We start from the raw sequence: 23,339 nt of genomic DNA, 5'->3' as shown, positions 1-23,339 counted from the left end.
GTCAGGGTGGGTGAGTGGCTTAGAGGGAAATCTCCAAGTGGTTGTGTTCTCATGTATCTGCTGCCCTTGTCCTTCTAGATGGTAGTGGTTGTGGGTTTGGAAGGGGCCAAGGATCTTGTGGTGAATTGCTGCAGTGCATCTTGTAGATAATACACACTGCTGCTGCTGAGCGTTGGTGGTGAAAGGAGTGGATGTGGTGTTAATCAAGCAGGCTGCTTTGTCCTGGATGACAGCAAGCTTCTTGAGTGGTGTTGGAGCTGCATTCATACAAGAAAGTGTAGAGTATTCTATCATACTCCCAACCTGTGCCTTGTAGATGGTGGACAAGCTTTGGGGAGTCGAGACGTGAGTTACTCGCTGCATATTTCTAGTCTGCGACCTGCTCTTATAGTTAGATGAGCTTTTGGTAAACTTAAGTTTATATAGAGGTTGGAGGATCAAAAACCAACCAGGAGAACTTTGGGATAGTTGCATCTCCAGGTGTCCAAGGCATAAAATAAGGATTTCAGCAGCAGATGGGCTCAGGCATGAGGACGGCCAGGCAATATGTGGCAGCGTCTGTATGTGGTAATAATTAGGCATTGTCAATGCATTTTAAGAGTAGTTGTATTTTTTGGTTCTAGATAAACTGTTTTTAAAGCCATCTACAATCTCTGTTCCTCTTGGAAACCCAACGAATTGGTAATGATTGGATTCAAATTAGGTGTGTTGCAAATGGAACAAAATGCAGACAGGGGAGTTTCACATCCAATGCAAATTCACCTTCTTTGGCAAAAAAAGGATAAAATGAAGAATGGGATTGTAACATTGAACTACTTGAGTTGATCTCATCACAAATGGCTTGAAGGTGCCAAGTGCAAATAATATTGCAAACAACACACAAGAAATTACTATTCTGCTGAATTCAATTGAAGAGGATTACTAGGGAGTAGTGAGAGATTGGTTTTGCTAAACAATCAAGCAACAAACCATATGACCATTAAAAGACGGTATCATGGAAACACCTGAAAGAAAACACCAATGACATTGGCAAAGAGACAGAAATGTATTTAAAATCAAGTCTACCAGTGATTATGTTGTGCAGTCAAAACACTTTTGCTCAATTGCAAGTACAGGGACAAATTGGAGGAAAACCCATAGGATCATTTAATTAGTGGTCTATGGAGTGGAAAGAATGAGTGTGAGTTCGAGGCTGACATTTTGATAGACAGTGAGTGGATATGCACTCCCACATGAGACAACAGCCGTTGAGACCTAGGAAATGAGAACAGGAGTTGTGCTCATACAGAGAGGATCAGACACCAAGGTGAATGCTGTGTATGGAAAGCCACAAAGAAATTTGCAGAACAATGAAAGACCAGACTAGTAAAAATAATGCTCTCAGATGTGGAACTCTGCTGTCGCACATCAGATCTTGCGGACACTGGCAACATGCTCACCTGGTCAATATAAGTTTCCATGTTGCCTTTTATCTCTAATCTACAATTGTTCCTTTGCCAAAATTTGTATTATAGCAAATCTGCATGAGAAGAAATTGTCAAAGCCCAACTAAAGAAAGATTCACAGGAAAAGCAGAATCACATAAGTAATCAGAGGCAAAGACAACATAAACAAAGACACAGTACAAATAAAGACAGTTACAAATTGAATGAAGGTACAAGTGGCAGTGAGAAAGATGGTACTGATGAATATCAATATACTGTGTTGAGGTTATGCTATAATGCAAATTTTGGCAAAGGAACAATTGTAGATTAGAGATAAAAGGCAACATGGAAACTTATATTGACCAGGTGAGCATGTTGCTTCAAGATTTAAAAATGTAGTTGAACAAAATGCTTTGATATGCAAAATCCGTGGAGGATTACCAACATCAATGATAGAAACAAGTAGCAAGTGGTTGTTATCACGGAAGTTGATGCTGAGGCCAATGTAGCTCATTAGATCAGAAGTCTTATATTAAGGAAGAAGTACATAAACTTAGTGACTTTGTGCTGGATAAGCATTCAAAGTTGTAAATGGGAAGTTAGGTTAGCTCGTGCATGTCAAGGCAAAGCTGGCTGTGGAACAGGGTGCTTTCCAGTCAGACAAAGTCATATAAAGTCCCTTGTGCAATGAAAGAGCAAGTGGAGCCGGAGTCAATTATCTCTTAAAAGGTCATGTCTTGATAGTGGTCCCAAAGTTCAGGCATTGTTACAGTCCCAAAAATAGGATGGTACTATTTCAAGAGATAGCAATTACAAAAATACCATTAATCCAATGTTAAGCCCACTGACAGACTAATAATAAATGTTGAAGACAAGAGTGGATGAGTAGTAGTTTCCAAGTTAGACCGAGAGCATGTCAACAATCAATTAGAACTGCATGCAGAGTCAAAGAAGCGCTTGGTCCTTTCCACCCACAAAGGCCTGCTTTCGTAGAGTTTAGAAGAATAAGATGTAATATCATTGAAACTCAAGAGATTCTGAAGGGATAATGACAGGGCAGACACTGAAAAGTTGCTTCCCCAGTAGGGGAATCTAGAAAACAGAGGCACAATCTCATGAAAAGGGTTGATCATTTAGGACTGTGATGAGAATAAATTACATTTTCTTTAATAAAAAGGTTTATGTTTTTGAGCTCTTGATTCACCCCACCTTTGTCTTTTGAGGGAACATAACTTGATTGTGCCCAAACCATTTCTTTTTTTGAAAGTAACTCATTGTTCAGCTATAATTTTTCCCAACCTTTCATTCCAATCTACTGGCCCAGCTCCGTTCTTGTCCTATTGAAGTCGGTTCTCCCTCATTATTCTTATTCTGGATTGTCCATTGTCCTTTTCTATCATCCTAAATCTTACAATACAAGCATCACTGTCTTGTAAAAGTTCCCCTACTGACACTCAATCTATTTGACCCATTTCCTTTCAAGAACCAGGTCCAATAGTACACCTTTTCTTGTTGGACTTGACACATAGTGCTGTAGAAATTCTTCCTGAACACAACCTGGAAACATTTGCTCCTCTCTGTCCTTTACATGACCACTGTTCCAACATTTGGGTAATTAAATTCCCCATTATAACGACTCTACAATGTTTGCATCTCTTTGCAATTTCCCTACAGATTTGTTCCTCTACATTCTTCCGGCCAGTTGGTGGTTTATAGACAATACCTAACAACGTGATTTTACTATTTTTTGTTCTTTAGCTCTAACCAAATTGATTCTGTCCTTGAATATCCCTTTTCTTCAGCACTACAATGCTCTCCTAATCCACCACCCCTCCTCATTTCTTATCACTACTGGACACCTTGCACCCAGGAATATTTAATATTCAGTGTAAAGGATGTTAAACATCCTACCCTTAATTAACATCCTACCCTACCTACAGTCAGTTATGTGTTATTGCCACAACATATTTCCACATGATAATCTGCACTTGTAAGTGTGGCACGGTAGCATAGTGATTAGCACTGCTGCATCGCAGCACCAGGGACCCGGGTTTGATTCTTGGCCTGGGTCACTGTCTGTGTGGAGTTTGCACATTCTCCCATGTCTGCGTGGGTTTCCTCTGGGTGCTCCAGTTTTTCTCTACATTCTGAAAGATGTACTGGTTAGGTGCATTGACCTGGTCTGGACTGTGGTGACTACGGGAATTTCACTGCAACTTCACTGCAGTGTTAATGTAAGCCTTACTTGTGACTAATAAATAAACTTTTAAAAAAAACCTTTGCTTTAGTGTGACTCTCAATCTCATTCACTATACTGCGTGCATTCACAAAAGTGCACAGTAACCCGGATTTATACTTCATTACTTTCTTCTTTACTCTGACTCCATTCATTAACTATTCTCTCTACTAGTGCTATCTGTCTCTCTCAGTATTTTCTGCACCCTGGTATTCCTCTCTAATACTCACTTGGTTCCCTTCCAATTTAGTTTAAAGCCCTCCCAACACACTAGCCCCACAGGGAACTCAGGGTGCAACCTGTCCAGCTTGTACAGGTGCCATCTTCCCCAGAACCAGTATCTAGGAATCTAAAGCACCCCACCATCATCTTTCCAACCAACCATTCATTCATCTGCTTCATTCTCCAATTTATATACTCACTTGCACAGGGCACTAGGACTAATCCAGAAATGACTCCATTTGATTTGATTTATTATTGTCACGTGTATTAGTACACAGTGAAAAGTATTGTTTCTTCCGCATTATATAGACAAAACATATCATTCATAGAGTACAAAGGGGAGAAGGAAAAGAGAGGGTGCTAAATATAGTGTTACACTTGAAGATAGGGTGTAGAGAAAGATCGATCTGATACATAATAGGCCCATTCAAAAGTCTGATGGCAGCAAGGAAAAAGTTGTTTTTGAGTCAGTTACTATGTGTTTTCAGAATTTGTATTGTTTTCCCAACAGAACAGAGTATGTCTGGGGTGCGTGGGCTCCTTGATTATGCTGGCTGCTTTCCTGAGGCAACGGGAAGTGTAGATGGAGTCAATAGATGGGAGGTTGGTTTGTGTGACAGACTGGGCTATGTTCACAATCCTTTGTAGTTTCTTGTGGTCTTGGTCAGAGCAAGAGCCATACCAAGCTGTGAAACATCCGGAAAGGATGCTTTCTATATGGCATCTGTAAAAATTGGTGAGTCATAGTTGGCTTCTGAGTTTCCTTAGCCTTCTGAGAAAGTAGAGGCGTTGGTGGGCTTTCTTAGCTATAGCATCAACATGGAAGCACCAGGCCAGATTGATGGTGATCTGGATACTTAAAAAAACTTGAAGTTCTTGCCCATTTCCACTTCATCAGCGTTGATGTAGATAGGGGCATGTTCTCCACTATGTTTCCCAAAGTTGATGACTTTTTCCTTTCGTTTTACTGACATTGAGGGAGAGATTATTGTCATCACATCATTTCACTACGTTCTCTATTTCTTTCCTGTACTCTGTCTCGTCATTATTGAGATCTGACCCACTACAGTAGTATCATCAGCAAACTTGAAATTGAGTTGCAGGGGGATTTGGCTACACAGTCATTAATGTAGTAATAACACAGCCTTGCAGGACACCAGTGTTGAGAATAATTGTGAAGGAGATGTTGTCACTTACCCCTATTGATTGCAGTCTGTGGGTTAGGGAGTTGAGGATCCAGTTGCAAAGGGAGGAGTGAGCCCTTTTCCATGGAGTTTGGAGATGAGTTCTGTTGGGACAATGGTGTTGAAGGCTGAGCCTGTCTTCACCAGTGGAGACCAGGCAACATGGCCACACCAGGGAGTGGGGTGGGGGCGGGTAGAATCAGAGGCCTTTGAAGCTCCGGGGTGACCAGAGGCCTGGCAGATAGTGTCCATTGGGCACTAAGTTTGCTAGGGGCAGTGCCAAGAGGTGGGACTATGACATGAGGGATATGCACAAAAACTGGGGGGGTGGGATTTATGCAGGGGGTAAACACTACAAAGGGAGGTGCATGCACATGGGGTGTGCCAGGCGATTCATTGGGAGGGTCCTGATGTCTCAACCTGTGCTGGAGTCAGGGGGTGGGAGGAGAAGAGGGATTGGCAGGAGACTTCCCAGTTTGCTATCAGATTTAAATACTTGCATGATGACATCGTGAGAAGTCTGCGGCTGGCTTCAATGTTTACTTAGACGCTCTCCTGCCACCCGCAGAGCATAAATCTCTTAGCTGTCAGAAAAACTGATAAGAGCGTGGGTTGATTGCAGTGATTGCCCAAAAAGCATTTGTGAAACAATCTCATTTTCCGACTTTTATGACACTTAGAATTTTTTTGGGAAGATCATCCCCATAGCTTCAAAGACAACCAATGCTTTGACAAAATAGTAAAAGGAGAATAAGGATAAGATAAAACTCACATATTCTTTTATTTTCACACTGAACAAGGAGTTATGCCATCAAATCATCTCATCCAGGTATGTGATCCAATTACTGGAGCTCCCGATGGAGATAACTCAATTAGTCACAGTGATGACTGGTTTCACACCCTTTTACTGAAAAGTGTGGCTTGTTGTGCATCAATCTTTTAGTTATGATATTCAACTAATTTAACAACCAATCACATGAAACAGTGTCTGAGTACTTCATAGAAACAAAGAACTTAGGAGCTGAAGTAAACCCTTGAGCCTTCTCCACCATTCAATAAGATCACGGTTGATCTGGTTGTGATCTCAATTCCACTTTTGTCTGCCCCCATAACTCCAGGTTTTATCAAATATCTGTCTAACCCTGCTTTGAATAAATTCAATCGCCTCATCTTTAGGAAAGAGAATTCCATAAATGACCCTCCAAGAGAAAAACCATTCTCGTCTTCGCCTTAAAAAGGGATATCTTTGTTCCTAAGCTGTGTCCCTTGTTCTAGTCTATTTTATCGATGAATATCCATTTACAAATTAAACAGAAGACACTCTTACGATTCATAGCTGGTCAGTACAAAGCAGAGGGAACCCAACTCCTTGTACAAGCTTCAATGAACATCACCTGCTTTCAACTCACTCTGAAGCAAGACCAGGTTGAGTCTTAAAGGGACCTGTCCCTTTGTTATCCCCAACTGGGAACATCTTCTCAGTATCTCTACTCTATCAAATTTCCTCAGGAGCTTATGTATTTTAATAAGATCACCTCTCACTCTTCTAAACTCTAATGAGTATAGGCTCAACCTGTTCAACCTTTCCTCACAAGATAAGCCTTTCCCTCCAGGAGTGACTTAAACGTCAACATTATTTTTTTTCAATTAAGACGACCAAACTTACACAGTATTCCAGATGTAGTCTTAAAAAGGCCCTGTACAGCTGCAGTAAAACTTTGACTTTTGTAGTCCATTCCCCTTGCAATAAACATCAACATTCCAATTGCCTTCCTAATCACTGGTCCCCTTTAAGAGAGAGAGAGCTGACTGGTGGTGATTTAACCTGAGCATCACCACATCTCAGACAAGGAGCAAGGTTGAGAACGCATGGATAACCTTAGCTGGTGTGGAAATTGAACCCATGCTGTTGGCATTGCTTCAGATCTTGAACCAGTTGTTGTGCCAACTGAACTAAACCAAATCCCCCAATTTACTTATACCTCCCCAACAAAGAGGACAATATAACAAAATACTGAGACCTTGCAAAATGCTGTAACCCTTCTGTACTTAAAAAAAAACAAGCTATACATGGAAATGTAAAATGGTGTAAGGACACAATGACTCAGCTACAAAATGACTAAACCAATATCAATGACAGCTGAAATTTAACAAGTTGGGTTGCATACTTTTTACTATAATCTCAATCAAAGCAAATATGACCAATACTGCCAGAGGAACTTGCATGTAAAAAGCAACTTTGTTTTTAGTCAATTCCAAATAACAAAAAAAAATTGTCATTTGCCAAGGAATAATGAAATTAACAATTTTTTCTTCCTTCCTACATGCTTTAAATTGATCTTTTTGGCTCTTTTCACTTTCTATCTGACTATCTCTTTCCATTTCCATTAGCTTAATACTTCTCTCTCAACATCTCTGACTGTCAAATTTAAGTTTTGGCTCTGGCTAGTAACTCAACTTAATGGTTGGGACAGAGACATTGATTTGGCTTAATTAAAGACCCTGATCAACTTTGCTCTACTTGTAGATTTGGCAATACCAGCAAATGTTCAGTTTGTTTTTGATTTGGACTTTCTTCCTGACTTTCACTTTGGGCTGTAAGAGGAATTTGGACTAAGAGGTTTCTCCTGCTCTCCATTTGTCAGATTTCCTTTCTTTCGCTACAAGCTTTCATTAGATAGATGAATACACCTGGTCCCATAAAACAACTCCAATCATATACTTCTTCTCATCCTCTTGATGGTTTCTCACCAGTGCCTCTGACCATCATTGAACTTTAAATTTCATTCCTGGTGGATTATGATTTAATTTCACATTGTCTTGCTTTTCTCTTACTTTGCCATTGAAGTCAGGCTGCAGCAAACTAAATCTTGTCCCAAAAGCATGTTTAAAACACTAACCCATAAAGTGAGAAACCTGCTGTAGACCGTTGGGTTATTCTATAAAGAGGATAGAAACATGTGCAGCCTGTGTTGAAGAGAATTAGAAATGACTGCCTAGTTTGTCACCTAGCAAGTAAATCTGCAAAGACCTCTTCACAAGCTGCACACATTTTTCTGCAGCACCATTTGATGTTGGGTGAATTTGTGTGTACTTGACTCGATTCTTATTCGGAAATATATCAAACTTTTTAGACATAAACTGTGGACTATTATCTGACCACAAACACCTCTGGCAGCCCATAAATTACAAACCAATTTCTCAAAACTTCAATAGTTTTGGCACATGTGGTATTGGGTTAGGCGTTTATCTATTTGCTTTGGCTATTGACCAAAATGAGGTACTCTTTCCTTTCCACCTCAAGGGAATCAACACGTACTCATTCTTTTGGTTTATTGCATTTGACCACGGAATGAAAGGAACCTTCATTGGATCATTTCCCATTCTGAGACATGATTCACAATTTTTCCACCAACTCTTCAATATCTCTATCTACCTTTGGATACCAAAAATAGTTCCATGCCTTTAGTTGGAATATTCCTGTGTGCTCTTAAGGCAGGTCCTCTAATAATCTTTTTAATTGGTATCTGTCCACCTTGAGAAATGATGGACTACGCCCAGAACGTATGTCACTTTTGCACTGAACATTGTTGTGGTTGTAGGGTTGTGAGTGGCAGTCTCTGCAGCTGGAACAGATTAATAGTATGGCCCAAGGTCAACTGATGTTTCTTCCTTCTGCTGGGCTCTCTTGCCATCCGGTACTGACTTTTGTCCTTTTTTTTTCCATGCCATTCCTGACTGCTCGTCTCCAGGCACTCTGTCACCAGCGAGGACCTCTCATACATGGATTCCAATTCTTGTTAATTAGAGGTCTCACTTGCAGACATTCCTGTCTCCCAAATGTGGGTGACCTGTAGGTCTCATCACGATAGCAAGCTTGCCATAGACCATGACTCGGAATTAGTATCCATTCAGCTCATATGATCCAGCCATTGAATCACTGCTGGCTTGAGGGCAAACATACTGGGGGTCACTGCAGGTTGGTTATTTCCATATCTGGCACTCTGCCTTGCCAGGAGATGCCCAATATTCATCTAAGGCAGCTGAGGTGGAAGCTGTTTAGCTACTTTTCTTGGTTTATTCAAGTTATCCATGCCTCTTGGTTGTGAGGAGGGCGTAAAGAATTCAAGCCTAGTACGGATGAAGCTTTATAGTTTTGATAAGTTTGCTATTGGTCCACTTTGATTTCTCGACTTTGACAATGACAAGCTGCAGACTTGGCAATCCCGGTGCTGATATTGCCATCAAGGGACAGGTTGCTGGTAATTGTTGATCCAAGATACGTGAAACTGTTGGTAATCTCCAGAGTTTATTAGTGTTGATGGAGGTAGAGTGTCTATGTCTTGGCCCATAACTTGCAAGTGAACTTCAGGATGGGATGCCAGCACAGCATCATCGGCAAACAGCAACTCAAGTGCAGGCCATTACACACTTTGGTGTGGAGTCTTGCCAATTTGAACAGCTTGCCACCAGCTCTGACATACAGGTAAGCACCCTTATCGAAGTTGTCAAAGAAACATACAATAACAGCATGGAGAAAAATATGCCAAAGGGAGTTGGCACCACGATGCACCTGCTTTACTCCACTTCTAATCTTGTGATTTTCTATTGTAACTGATGAATTTGTGCATGTTCTTGTGGAAAGAAGAAATGACACCCAGGGGTCCAGGCCAGCAGCCTGTTTTCCAAGTTGTTTAAAAAGTGTTTGCCTTAATCTCTCTGTAAACCATGATGGAATAATGACTCTTGAATCCTACAGGAGATGGCCTTGATCAACATTCAGTTCATTTCTGGGTGCGAGATACTCTGCAAATTCTCATGCTCACTCTTGAGGTGAGCCCTTCATGACATGGAGCCCCGAGAGCAGAGACAAAGGACTTTCGGCCCATCATGTCCACACTGGTCAAAGACAAACCACCCACATATTCTCATCCCATTTTCCTGCATTTAGCCCATAACATTATATGCCTTGACACTGCAAGTGCACATCTGGATACTCTATCAATGGCCCTCATAATTTTATGTATCTTAATTATGTCCCCGTTCCTCCCTTCCGCTCCACTCAGTCTCTGCTGCTTCAAGAAAAACAGCCCCAGTCTGTCCAATCTTTCTTCATAACTAAAACTCTCCAGCCTAGACAACATCTGGAAAATCTCTGCAGCTTTTCAGTCTACCACATACCTCCTATGATATGGATTCAAGAACTGCATAGTCTAGCTGTAGCTTAACCAATGTTTTATATAGTTCCAGAATAACATTCCTCATCTTAAACTCTTATGGTTCGGCTAATATAGACAAGTATATAGGCATTTGCCTTCTTAACCACTTTTCCCGGCTTGGAGTGGAGTCTGCACGTTCTCCTTGTGTCTATATGGGTTTCTCCCAGGTGCTCCAGTTTCCTCCCACAGTCTAAAAGACATGCTGGTTAGGTGCATTGGCCATGCTAAATTCTCCCTGAATGTACTTGAACAGGCACTGGAGCGAGGCAATTTTCAGTAACTTTATTGCAGTGTTAACGTCAGCCTACATGTGACACTAATAAATAAACATTTTAAACTTTTAAAAAGTGCATCACCTTTTTGTGTTTCTTCACTATTTTTTCAGGGGGATGTTGCATATATGTAAAGTAACTCAGTGGCTAGGAATTAACCACTCTTCAAGCAAAATCTTAAAAAAATGTCCACACTCGCATCATTTGCTGACTTACAACATTTAATATATTGAGAGCTAATTTTATCATTTGATCCTCCTTGTTCAAAGACCACTCTCTTGATCTAGATTATTTATTATTCAGCCCTGTTGATCCATTCCTTCTTCAGCCAATTCCTTCCAATCAGAGAGAATGTGTTCCTTCCTACTATCGCAAATGGTAAGTAATAGTAATTATCATTATATTCCATCCCAATATTAACTTAACCAAGCAGTGGAGAACAGGTATCGGAATAACTGGTTAGTTTCATACCAGTTTCAAGTGAGGGAATGTGACAGTGACTTCTTGTACTCTCCTTCTGGGAAAACAGACGCAGCCACAGCTGGCTCAACAACGAAAGTAAAATGCAAACTTTTATTTCTACTGTGGGTTCTGAAATTTTATCTTCCTGTAATTCTCATCATCCACGTGGTGCTTTTCTTGCCCTCAAACTCAGTATAGCTCTGGGTCTTCCTGCTTGATAACAGCAACTTCTATTTTCATATCTATCATTGACACATTTGAGGATTTTCATTAGAGGATTTTCAGACTCCTGAACTAGCTTTAGATCAACCACACTGCAGCCAGAGTGAAATCCTACAGGAGATAACTTGATTGCCAAACTTGTGGGCTCAAAATGGGGTGCTGCTGCCACCACCCTCCAAACCTCAGCACTCACATTGTGATACTCAAAAGCAGAATATTGTGCCCACGTGTGATCAATTTCATCACATAAATGCACGCAGAGTCAAAACCCAGCTGAATGCCATGCATATCATTGCTGGAACACTACTCCCTTGGCTCCCTGTCTTGGCAAACATCATTCCCCATATATCTGCCGATTTGCAACAACTTACGAAATGATAGAAAACGTTTGCGTGCCATTTCATGCTAATCTATTCAGCCCACCCAAAGTATGACTCCCATCAAGAAAGCTGATCTGTCCCACACAAGACTTCAACGCAAATTCCACCTGGACAAAAGAGCGGGAATTATTAGACACAACAAACCCAACAGCTGCCTGGTTTCAACCTACCAAGGAAAGAGTAGCCCACTGTCAACAGGTTCAGGACTGGTCACAGTCCCTGGTTGGCCAAACTCTACAGATGGGACATTAGTGCCAGCGCCATGTGCCTGTGGGAGAGAGCACACTATGCATCACATCAAGGAAGAGTCTCCAATCCACAGACTCAGGGGATGCCTAGCTGCACTCAATACAGAAGGACAGGAAGGAACTGCTTGGCTTAGGGACTTTGCATTTGCTAAATAAATCAATCAACCATAACCTCCATCTGGTGCATGGCTGTTACCTGGAACTTTACCATTACCTGCAGCATTGCTGTTTCCTTTACTTGTGTATGCCAACTAGATATGACCAACTTGCCAAGAGACATAGCTCTTTGACTGGAAACAGAGGTTTGTAAAAGATTGGTGTTTACCACGACAACCGTAATATCTAAATTTCTGACTCTGAGACCGTGAATTTGACTGGTATGGTCTGGATATCAGTGAAATACAGTGGACTTCCCCAACGTGATCAGGAGAAGAACATCTTTGCAGTTTGCAACTATTCCTTCCTGACATTTCAATACAGTTCTGGCCTAATCACAGGCCTCCTTTCAAATCAGCTTACTGCCTTTGATCAATGCTTAGCCTGGATTTTATTGTTCTTCAGGCCTCCTACAAACATGCCTCTAATGCTTTTTCTTATGTCCACACCATGACGAAAGTTTCTTTAATTTTGAGAATGTAATCTACAATGGTCTCATTTAGCAACTGCTTCTGGTCACAGATGACAACTCTCAGTACAATTTCAGTTGTGTCATTATAAGTCCAGAATCTCATTAATTTCAGTATAGTCCTCAGTATTGGAGCCCACAGGCAACACTGGGGAAATGCCACCTCAGAAACATCAGGCCCCATCATGGTGAGGAAAACATTTACTTTATTCTCTTATCTTACTTTTATTTGCTTTTATGTTAAATGTGTAACCATTGTTCATGACTACACCAATCCTCTTTGTTAGAACTGAACTCCTCTACTGTCTTTAAATGTGCCTTGTGTCAAAAATTACATACTTTATTTACATCTCTATAACATGTTCCAAACTTGCAATATACTCCATGCAGCGAAAAGGTGGAAGAGAAAGATGATGGATAGAAATAGGCAGGTGCAGACATTGAGACATGGCTGCAGCAGAGACCTGTGAAAAGTTGATTTTTACCATTTTTTCCTACATTTTGCCGGAAATTTGTGCTTGCCAAAAGCAATGAAAAGCAGGAAATGGAATGTTCACTCAACGTTAGCATCCCTGATCAGGTGTACAGTTGTTACGTGTAAAGTGCCCAGGACTCCGCCAAAAGAATGTGTCTCAGCCCCAATTCAGAATAACACATTTCATATCAACCAAGGGTCAAGAACCAGAGGAAACCAACATAAGGTGACTGGCAAAAGAACCAACGTGACAGAAATCGTTTTTATGCAGCAAGTGGCTAGAATCTGGAACGCACTGCCTGAGAGTGTGTGGGGAAGCCAATCATGGCTTTCAAAAAATTTGCAAGCTTCAGGAAAGAATGGGGGAGTGAGATTAACCCCGAGTATGTCTTGCAGTGAGCTGGCACAACAGGTTAAAGTCTCCTGCCCTGGTACCATTCTAGTATTAATGATTTTATGATGTGAGCCCCTGTCATGTTGAATGGATTGAGGTTATCCAAATTCGTTTCACATAGGATCCTTACAACAAATGCAGAGAGGAGATTCTTATCCAATCAACCTGGGCTAACCATGAAGCTGTCTTGCAAAGATGAACTGCAAATGCCTAAACGTGTTGCCTTACTCAGTGTGTAGTGATCTGATTTTAATTACCTATTGTATGAATCAAAAATTTAACTACCAGACTGGATATCTACAAAAGTAATTTCTCAAATATATCCAATCTCTCTGCCACTTCACTTTACATTACTTATGTTTGTTTGCATAAATATCTCCATTACAAACAGTGCAACATTTACTGTTCCCATTTCAGCTTAATTTCAAGATTGGGCTAGGATTTGGTGTGCTTGGCCTGCTTTCTGTATCCATGCAAGCGCTTTGCTGGTGGCATTTTGATCTGCTGTACATTGCGAAAGTCTGAACCCAATGTTTTGCCAATATTTGTTTGGAGCCAAAACAGCATATTTTGTACAGAATACTTGATGGCTATTCCAGGAACTTGGGTTAAACCACTACCCAGAACAATATGTGTTTGGTTTATTCAGACTAAAGTTGTGATGTTTTAACTTACGAATGGGAGCTTTATTCGACTGGCAAGGCGGGTTAGTAGACGGATGTTGCATATCTAAAATAAATGCCAATAGAACAAGGGCGATGAGGTTTTTTTTAAACAATGAAGCGAGTTAAGAATCCTCGTCTGAATGGATGGTGGTAGCAGATTCAATAGTAATTTTCAAAAGGGAATTGGACAAATATTGGAAAAGATACATTTGGAAGATCCAGAGGAAAGAGTTGGGAAGTGTGGAACTACAGGAAAAGCTCTGTCAGAGAGTGGATATCATATGATAGGCTGAATGGCTTCCTTTACCATCTGATTTTACAAATCGAACCAGCTATTGTTTATCCTTTTTTCTCCTGATTGATATGGGGAGCAAGGTATAAGTCACTTCTTCATTTGCACAGAACTGAAGTTAACAACAAGTTTAGGTCTGTGATATATGTTTCTTTTATTTGGGGAAAGATGCAGTAAATTGTGTTAACTGCTAATGATATTGCAACATTGAATGTTGTTTGTAGCTGCCAATGGAAAGAAAGGGGATTTTTTTTCCATGCCAATAAAAATATTGAGAACTTGATTTAAATAAAACTCCAAAAGAGCTTTGTTTGTCCCAAACCTATCTATAGTGACTCTCCAGCTAGGTAGAACCATAGTGGAATTTGAAGTGGAGCAAAGGTATCACTGGCCTTTCCTTTTAGATCAATTCCTTTTCTCAACCAAGATAAAGAAAAAGAGCATAGAAAAGAAGCCGCTTCTGCATCCTCCCATTGGATGCATGTCGCAAATCATATGCCACATGATAGCTTACAGCAGATGAACTTCATGGACTCTGGTCTGAATGATTTATCTGAAACTGGTAGAACATTGAGGAAATTTACTGAGCAAATATATTTTTTTCTGATGGTAACCAATCCCCAGTACACCTCCAAAAATCTTATGTTATAACTTGGCGTATTCATGCATCACTTCCACAACCGAATAGGATATTTTAAATTAAATTCAATGGATTGAAGTAGCATTTGGGTATTTTTGAAGCAATGCATTCACTGTAGTATTTAGGGTCGATATGCTTGCAATGACACCATCTCTGTTCTCCCCTACCCCCGTCCCCCCACTCCTGGTTTCCTGTTAATATGCAACCTAGGACTTGTATTGGTGTTTCTGAAATTCACCATGAATCTTCTATGGCATACAGCCTGTGTAGCTGCAATACAGAAGATTGAAATAACAAAATCCCTACAGTGCAGAAGAAAGCCATTCGGTCCATCATACCTGCACTGACAACAATCCCACCAAGGGCCTATCCCCATAACCACATGTATTTACCCTGCTAATCCTCCTGACAGGTACACAGGTCACTGAAAGTGGCAATGCAGATGGAGAAGGTAGTCAAGAAGGTATATGGCATGCTTGCCTTCATTGGCCAGGGTACTGAGTTTACAAATTGATAAGTCATGTTGACGCTTTATAGAACCTTAGTGAGGCTGCACTTGGAATATAGTGTTCAATTCTGGTTGCCACACTACCAGAAGGATGTGAAGCTTTGGAGAGGGTACAGAAAAGATTTACCAGGATGTTGCCTGGTATTTAGCTATGAGGAGAGATTGGAGAAACTTGGTTTGTTCTCACTGGAGCGACAGAGTTGAGGGGAGACCTGATAGAAGTCTAAAAGATTATGAGAGGCATGGACAGAGTGGATAGTCAGAAGCTTTTTGCCAGGGTGGTAGAGTCAGTTACTAGGGGGCATAGGTTTAAGGTGCGAGAGGCAAGTTTTAAAAGAGATGTATGAGGCAGATTTTTTTTTTTTTTACTCAGAGTGGTGGGTGCCTGGAACTCGTTGCCAGGGGAGGTAGTGGAAGTGGATGCAGTAGTGACTTATAAGGGGCGTCTTGACAAGTACATGAATGAGATGGGAATAGAGGGATATGGTCCCCTGTCACGCAGCACGGTCGGTGCAGGCTTGGAGGGCTGAAGGGCCTGTTCCTGTGCTGTAATTTTCTTTGTTCTTTGGTACCAAGAGTCAATTTAGCATTGCCAATCCACCTAACCTGCACATCTTTGCACTGTGGAAGGAACCAGAACACTCAGGTAATCCACGTAAACATGGGGAGAACGTGCAAACTCCACACAGTGAGGTGAGGTGACAGTGATTACCCTTAAGCACTGGTACATACAGGGTTAATGTTGCACTGAGTACAGTCCTGCCCACACAATGATGGAAGAAGCTACAAGATTCAGAAGGTCAGTCTAGAGATGGACAGAGATGTGCAAGTACCAAGGATGGAGTCAGCTCCCTACCTGTATATGATTAATTGTTGTTAATAAAGACTTGTGGTTAATGTTCTCAAGACTATGAAGCTGATGTCCTGGTATCCAAAGCAGGATTCTTCACTTGACATCATGGAGCAGTGGTAAAATTGGAGTTAAAACTCCAACTCTCCAACGGTTGGAGTCATACCTAGCATAAAGGAAGATAAGTGTGGTTATTGGAGATCAATCATCTCGATTATGGGACACCGTTGCAGGAGTTCCTCAGGGTAGAGTATAGGTCCAACTATCTTCAGCTATTTCATTAATGGCCTTCTCTCCATCTTAAAGTTCGGAAATGCGGGTGTTCGCTGATGATTGCACAATGTTCAGCACCATTTGAGACTCTTCAGATACTGAAGCAGTCCTGGTCCATATGAAGCAAGACCCAGACAATATTCAGGCTTTGGCTGTCAAGTAGCAAGTAACATTTGCACTACACAGATGCCAGGCAATGCCCATCTCAAACATAAGAGAATCTAACCATCTGTCCTTAACATTCAATGGCATAGCCACTATAAACATCCATGGAATACTCTCCACTGGCTTGGGTGAATGCAGCTCCTACAACACTCAAGTAGCTTCACACCATTTGGGTGTAAAAATTTATTTGTTTGGTACTTCATCCACCAGCTTAAACATTCACTCCCCCACATCACAGTAGCAGCAGTATCTACCATCATGATGCACTACAGCCATGGATCAGTCCTCCTTTCGCATCACCTTTCAAACCCGTGACCTCTACCACCTAGGACAAAGGCAACACATGGGAACATCACAACCTGAAAGTTTCCTTCCAAGCAACACAGACTTGGAAACATGTTGCTCTTCCTTCACTATCAAGGATCAAAATCCTGCAACTCCCTTCCTAGCTGTTCATGGACCGCAAAGATTCAAGAAGGCAACTCACCATCTTCTCAAGAGTAATTAAGGATGGGCAATAAATGCTGGCCTAGTCTGCGATGCCCACATTTAGTGAAAGAATAAATTAAATCTCATGGGTGGGGGATTGACTGCTTTAAAATGTTTATCAGTTGTGATATGCTCATATTTTGATAGCATTAATGAAACTACAAGTCACCATTCCTAAGTACATCAGAAAATGTTTCGTAGGCACAAAAAAATTAAAATGTTGCCCGATTGTACTTGTTCATCACAGATTGTACATTAAGTGATATGCAAATGAACTTGAATTGTAATTCAAGAAGAAGAAATATTCAAAATGGATACAATTTCTGCTGAAGCTGTCAATTGTACCCAAAGTGGAAATACTTGGTCATAATATATATGCTTATTAACCTACTGTTTTACAAAAATTACAAAGTTGCAGGTAACCCACGTTTCCTGTCCAGTAAAGTCCGATCAGTTATCTCAGGGTGCAGGGACTGTCTGCCACTCATGCAAGTCCCATGCAAAGTTTCTTACTAAGCTATTGTCTTTCTTTCTTCCCTCAGTCTCTGCACTGAGTGAATTTTGATTTTCTGTGATTTCAACCTCCAACTCAATTTGTCATGCTTTTGCTCCTCCAAGTTTCCAGCTCTCCTCTCTTAATCTATCCCTCTGATGTCTCTACGCAGATTCACAGCCACATTTTCAACCTTGTCATCTGATGTGGCCACATTACACCTGTTGTGCCTACCACAAATCCTCGTAACCCGTTCCATCCAGATCTATCTTCCCCCTTGCTACCTCACTTCCTTGTGTGCGTGCGTGCCCTGAAAAACATCAATTGCAAAGGCATTTTCAAAATCTTAACTATCTAACCTTTAATCCTCCGTTGGCTGTGACATTGCTGTAACTACTGATAGAACAGTACAGCACAGTACAGGCCCTCAATGTGTGCTGAGCTATGTCCAAACCCAAGATCAAGCTATCCCACTCCCGATCATTCAGGTACGCTCCATGTGCCTATCCAATAACCGCTTGAAAGTTCCTAAAGTGTCCAACTCCACTATCACAGCAGGCAGTGCATTCCACACCCCAACCACTCAGTGAAGAGTCTACCTCAGACATCCCTCCTATATCTCTCACCATGAACCTTATAGTTATGCCCCCTAGCAACAGCTACATCCATCCAAGGAAATAGTCTCCGCAATTCCACTCTATCTATATATCAAAACTCGGTGGATTCTGGGGAAGTGCCTGTTGATTGGAAAACAGCTAATGTGACGCCGCTGTTTAAAAAAGGAAGTGGACAAAAGGCGGGTAACTACAGGCCGGTTAGTCCGTAGTTGGGAAAATGCTAGAATCCACGGTTAAAAAAGAAATAACAGGACACCTGGAAAAGAGTGGTTCGATCTAGCAGACACAGCATGGATTCATGAAGGGAAAGTCGTGTTTGACAAATTTACTGGATTTTTATGAAGATGTAATGAGTGCCGTTGACAGATGGGAACTGGTGGATCTGGTGTTTTTAGATTTCCAGAAGGCGTTTGATAAGGTGCCTCACAAAAGGTTGCTGCAGAAGATTAAGGTACACGGAGTTGGGGGCAAAGTGTTAGCGTGGATTGAGGATTGGCTATCTAACAAGCAGAAAGTTGGAATAAATGGGTGCTTTTCTGGTTGGCAGTTGGTGACTAGTGGTGTGCCGCAGGGATCGGTGCTGGGGCCTCAACTGTTTACCATATACACAGACGATCTGGAGGAGGGGACCGAGTGTAGGGTAACAAAGTTTGCTGATGACACAAAGATGAGTGGAAAAGCAAATTGCATGGAGGATGCAGAAAGTCTGCAGAGAGATTTGGATAGGCTGAGTGAGTGGGCGAGGATCTGGCAGATGGAGTATAACATTGGCAAGTGTGAGGTTATCCACTTTGAAAGGAATAATAGTAAAATGGACTATTATTTAAATGGTGATAAATTACAACATGCTACTGTGCAGAGGAACCTGGGGGCCCTTGTGCATGAATCGCAAAAAACTCAGAATGCAGGTGATCAAGAAGGCAAATGGAATGTTGGCCTTTATTGCGAGGGGGATGGAGTATAAAAGCAGGGAGGTCTTGCTGCAATTGTACAAGGTACTGGTGAGGCTGCAACTAGAGTACTGTGTGCAACTTTGGTCCCCTTATTTGCAAAAGGATATATTGGCTTTGGAGGGAGTGCAGAGAAGGTTCACCAGGTTGATGCCGGAGATGAGGGGGTTAGCTTATGAGGAGAAATTGAGTAGATTGGGCCTGTACTCGTTGGAGTTTAGAAGGCTGAGGGGTGATCTTATAGAGACACATAAGATAACGAAGGGGCTAGATAGGGTACAGGCAGAGAGATTCTTTCCACTTAGAAAGGAAACAAGAACTCGAGGACACAGCCTCAAAATAAGGGGGAGTCAGTTTAGAACAGAGTTGAGGAGGAACTTCTTCTCTCAGAGGGTAGTGAATCTCTGGAATTGAAGCGGTGGAGGCTACCTCGTTGAATATGTTTAAGTCGCAGGTAGATAGATTTCTGATCAACAAGGGAATTAAGGGTTATGGGGAGCAGGCGGGTAAGTGGAACTATTCTTGTAAACTTTTTCTCCAATTATGTTGATAAGGGGATTGGGGCTTAAGGAAAATTTGCCTCACTGGATTACATTAAAACTCTCTGCAAGAGTTAAACAAGGGCCCATCACAATTAGGAGACATGCATGAATGAGGAGCAATATTTCTATCAAACTGCATTTGAGTTTTCAGAAGGAAGTGTTGGAAGATAACAGTTCAGGCGGCTACGTGGAACTGAACCACTTTCAGATCAACCATGATCTTACTGAATGGCGGGGCAGGCTCAAGAGGCTAGATGGCCTCCTCCTGCTCCTATTTCTTATGTTCTTATCCCCCTCATCTTATAAACCTCTATTAAGTTGCCTCTCATCCTCCTCCACTCTAAAGAGAAAAGCCCCAGCTCCCTCAACCTTTCCTCATAAGACCTACCCTCCATTCCAGGCAGCATCCTGGTAAATCTCCTGTGCACTCTCTCCAATGTTTCCACATCCTTCTTATAGTGAGGTGACCAGAACTGCACACAGTATTCCAAATGTGGTCTCACCAAGGTCCTGTATAATTGCAGCACAACCCCACCGCTCTTAAACTCAACCCTCTGTTAATAAACGCAACATACTATAAGCCTTCTTCACAGCACTATCCACTTGAGTGGCAACCTTCAGAGATCTGTGGATCTGTATCCCAACATCTTTCTGTTCCTCCACATTCCTCAAAACCCTGCCATTGACCCTGTAATCTGCATTCAAGTTTGTCCTACCAATATGAATCATGTTGCGCTTATCAGGGCCACTTTTCTGCCCAGCTCTGCATCCTATCAATGTCTCTTTGCAGCCTACAAGAGCCTTCCACCTCATCCACTACTCTGCTCAATATCACTCTCCTGGTCCCCACTATGATCATTACTCTCTCTCTCGCTGATCCTAATCAAATTCCCATGATATGGTTCTCATCTCACGCTCTTAAATTAACTTGAACATCTATGGCAGGCATGGGGCTTAAACATTCATGGCCTACTCATGTGGATCACATAAAGCATTATCAGAACCTGCCCTTCACCGTCTGTTCCTGCAGTGGCAAACATTCTTCAAAGATAACGAAAGCTGAAAATACTGGAAAATCTCAGCAAGTCTGACAGCCATTTTTCTGTTTTTGTTTCAGATTCTAATTTCCTGGCTTCTTTTCTCCACAACAACCCAGCTACTTATATCCTTTCTGCTACCTTACCTTTATACAGCTATTAACACCTTTTTTTAGTCTTTAACATTACTATTAACAGTTCCTTTGTCTTGTGCCCATGACATTTTTGTCAACTCTCTGAGCTCCCTGAATTTCTATTTTTCTCTACATTCTCCACCCCCTTAAACAGTACAAAATCTATCACATTTCCCCCTCTCTTTAGCTCTGAAGAAGTCAAGACCCAAAATGTTAACTGTTTCTCTCTCCAAAGATGCTGCCCGACATGGATTTATTTATTATTGTCACATGTATTAGTATACAGTGAAAAGTATTGTTTCTTGTGCACTATACAGACAAAGCACACCATTCATAGAGAAGGAAACAAGAGTGCAGAATGTTGTGTCACAGTAATGGCTAGAATGTAGAGAAAGATCAACTTAATGCAAGGTAGGTTCATACAAAAGTCTGATGGTAGCAGGGGAGATGCTGTGTTTTTCCAGCATTTTCTGTTTTTTATTTCAGATTTCCAACATCTGCAGTACTTAGATTCCTCTACCTGCTTTCTCTACACACACTACCACAAAGTACAAAGCCTTGGGCTGCACGGTAGCATGAGTGGCACAGCAGCAGTGGTTAGCATGCTGCTTCACAGTGCCAGGGACTCGGGTTCAATTCCCGGCTTGGTTCGCTGTCTGTATGGTGTTCCCCCCGTGTTTGCGTGGGTTTCCTCCCACAATCTGAAAGAGGCGCTGGTTAGGTGCATTGACCCGAACAGGCACCGGAATGTGGTAACTAGGGAAATTTCACAGTAACTTCATTGCAGTGTTATTATAAGCCTTATTTGTGATTAATAAATAAACTTAACTTTTGTGACAAAAGTTGAGACCATCCATTCAGCCAGCATTATCACTTCCCTCCCTTCCCCTCGTGCACCAGGCTAAACATCCCTAGTGGCTCTTCCATGCTTTAACCCTGGACTCACATAATTCTCTAATTTAATTTCAGTCTCTCATCTTGCTCTCTATGAGCTCAACTTGTCCATAAGAACCATTTCCTGTTCCTTCAAATACTATTACGACCAAACTGCTCATCATCCAGCTTTGCTTCCTAGTTCCACTGCCTGATAGAACTGTTAACAGTCGTTCCTCAGCTAGAGTCCTGTTTTCTCACAATGGCAGAAACACGAGTTAGGCACAGCACACACTTACCTGTTTCCTTGGCTATTTTTTTCTTGGAGCTGTATGACAGGCACCGCTCCAACATCAGGGAGACCATCCCACAATTACCATCTGCCAGTGGGGTTTTGGGAAGACTTACAGGCTTTGCACCTTCTGTGGCCATCAGGTCCTGGAGTGGGATTCACACCCAGAGTTTCTGCTCAGAGGCAGCAATGTTACTCATCTCAAACCTCCTGTCACCTACAACTACCCTTCCCCTTACATCTGCTGTCTGATAAAACCTGATGAAAGGACAGTGCTCCGAAAGCTAGTGGCGTTTGCTACCAAGTACACCTGTTGAACTTTAACCTGGTGTTGTGAGACTTCTTACTGTCTGAAAAAAGGACATCCTCACATCATGATAAAAGGTCAGCCAGACTCAAAATGTTGGCTCTACTCTCTCTCCACACCTGCTGTCAGATTTGCTGAGATTTTCCAGCATTTTGACTCCGCGGTCTTTTACTTTTCATTTGCTGCCATCACCTGGGCTAACCTCTCCGACCTCAGAATGGGCGGGGTCTGTCGATGAGTTCGACCTGTGACCCCGGCGAGACGCTGCGCATTTCGTGCGGAGGAGGGGGGGGGCGGGGAAGCGGAGCTGACCTGTGACCCTGACGGGTGCAGGCGCCGCCGGAGCGGGGGCGGGGCCCTGACCTGTGATTTTGGTGACTGACGTGCAGTAGGGGGGGCGGGGCTGACCTGTGGCCCTCCCCCCCGGTGGGGGCAGTGCGTGCTGTAGCGCGTGTCCCGAGCTGTAAGATGGCGGTTTCTAGAGGGTCGGTGCTGCGTTGGGAGGGAGCGGGCTTCCTGCGGATGAGGATGTCGCTGGCGGCGCTGAGCGGCCGGTCGGTGCGCATCAGCGGGATTAGGAGCCAGGAGCTGAACCCGGGCCTGCAGGGTGAGTGAGGGCGGGGAAGGGAGGGTGTTGCGAGTTTCGGGCGGTGTTGGTGCGGGCTGACTCCCGGCCCGCACTCAGGGCATTGGGAGTTATTGAGGTGACAGCCCCGCTTAGCGAATGGACAGGGCTCATGGCCCTCCACACTGCGGCACGGTGTAAGCAAACATTGGTTTAATAAAGATCCCTCGTGGTTTGGGGACTGGCCCCCCTGAATTCCATGACCCCTGCCTGATAGCTCGTGA

General features: G+C 42.4%; 2 protein-coding genes across 2 annotated transcripts in view; one reads left to right on the top strand and one right to left on the bottom strand.

The window, feature by feature from the left end:
• ak3 (adenylate kinase 3) overlaps positions 1–22,682 on the bottom strand; it is a 77,586-nt gene extending 54,904 nt beyond the window's left edge. Inside the window, exon 1 of the mRNA XM_080188543.1 lies at positions 22,191–22,682. Coding sequence (XP_080044669.1) covers positions 22,191–22,323 — 133 coding nt within the window. The 5' untranslated portion in view covers positions 22,324–22,682. The remainder of the gene's footprint in view (positions 1–22,190) is intronic.
• Positions 22,683–22,916: 234 nt separating this feature from the next.
• rcl1 (RNA terminal phosphate cyclase-like 1) overlaps positions 22,917–23,339 on the top strand; it is a 34,059-nt gene continuing 33,636 nt past the window's right edge. Inside the window, exon 1 of the mRNA XM_080188541.1 lies at positions 22,917–23,097. Coding sequence (XP_080044667.1) covers positions 22,959–23,097 — 139 coding nt within the window. The 5' untranslated portion in view covers positions 22,917–22,958. The remainder of the gene's footprint in view (positions 23,098–23,339) is intronic.

This window comes from Carcharhinus amblyrhynchos, chromosome 5, assembly GCF_965287045.1.
Source record: "Carcharhinus amblyrhynchos chromosome 5, sCarAmb.v2.hapA, whole genome shotgun sequence".
Taxonomy (NCBI): domain Eukaryota; kingdom Metazoa; phylum Chordata; class Chondrichthyes; order Carcharhiniformes; family Carcharhinidae; genus Carcharhinus; species Carcharhinus amblyrhynchos.
The sequence above is the reverse complement of the archived record's forward strand: the minus strand, read 5'-3'. Positions and strand labels throughout refer to the sequence as shown.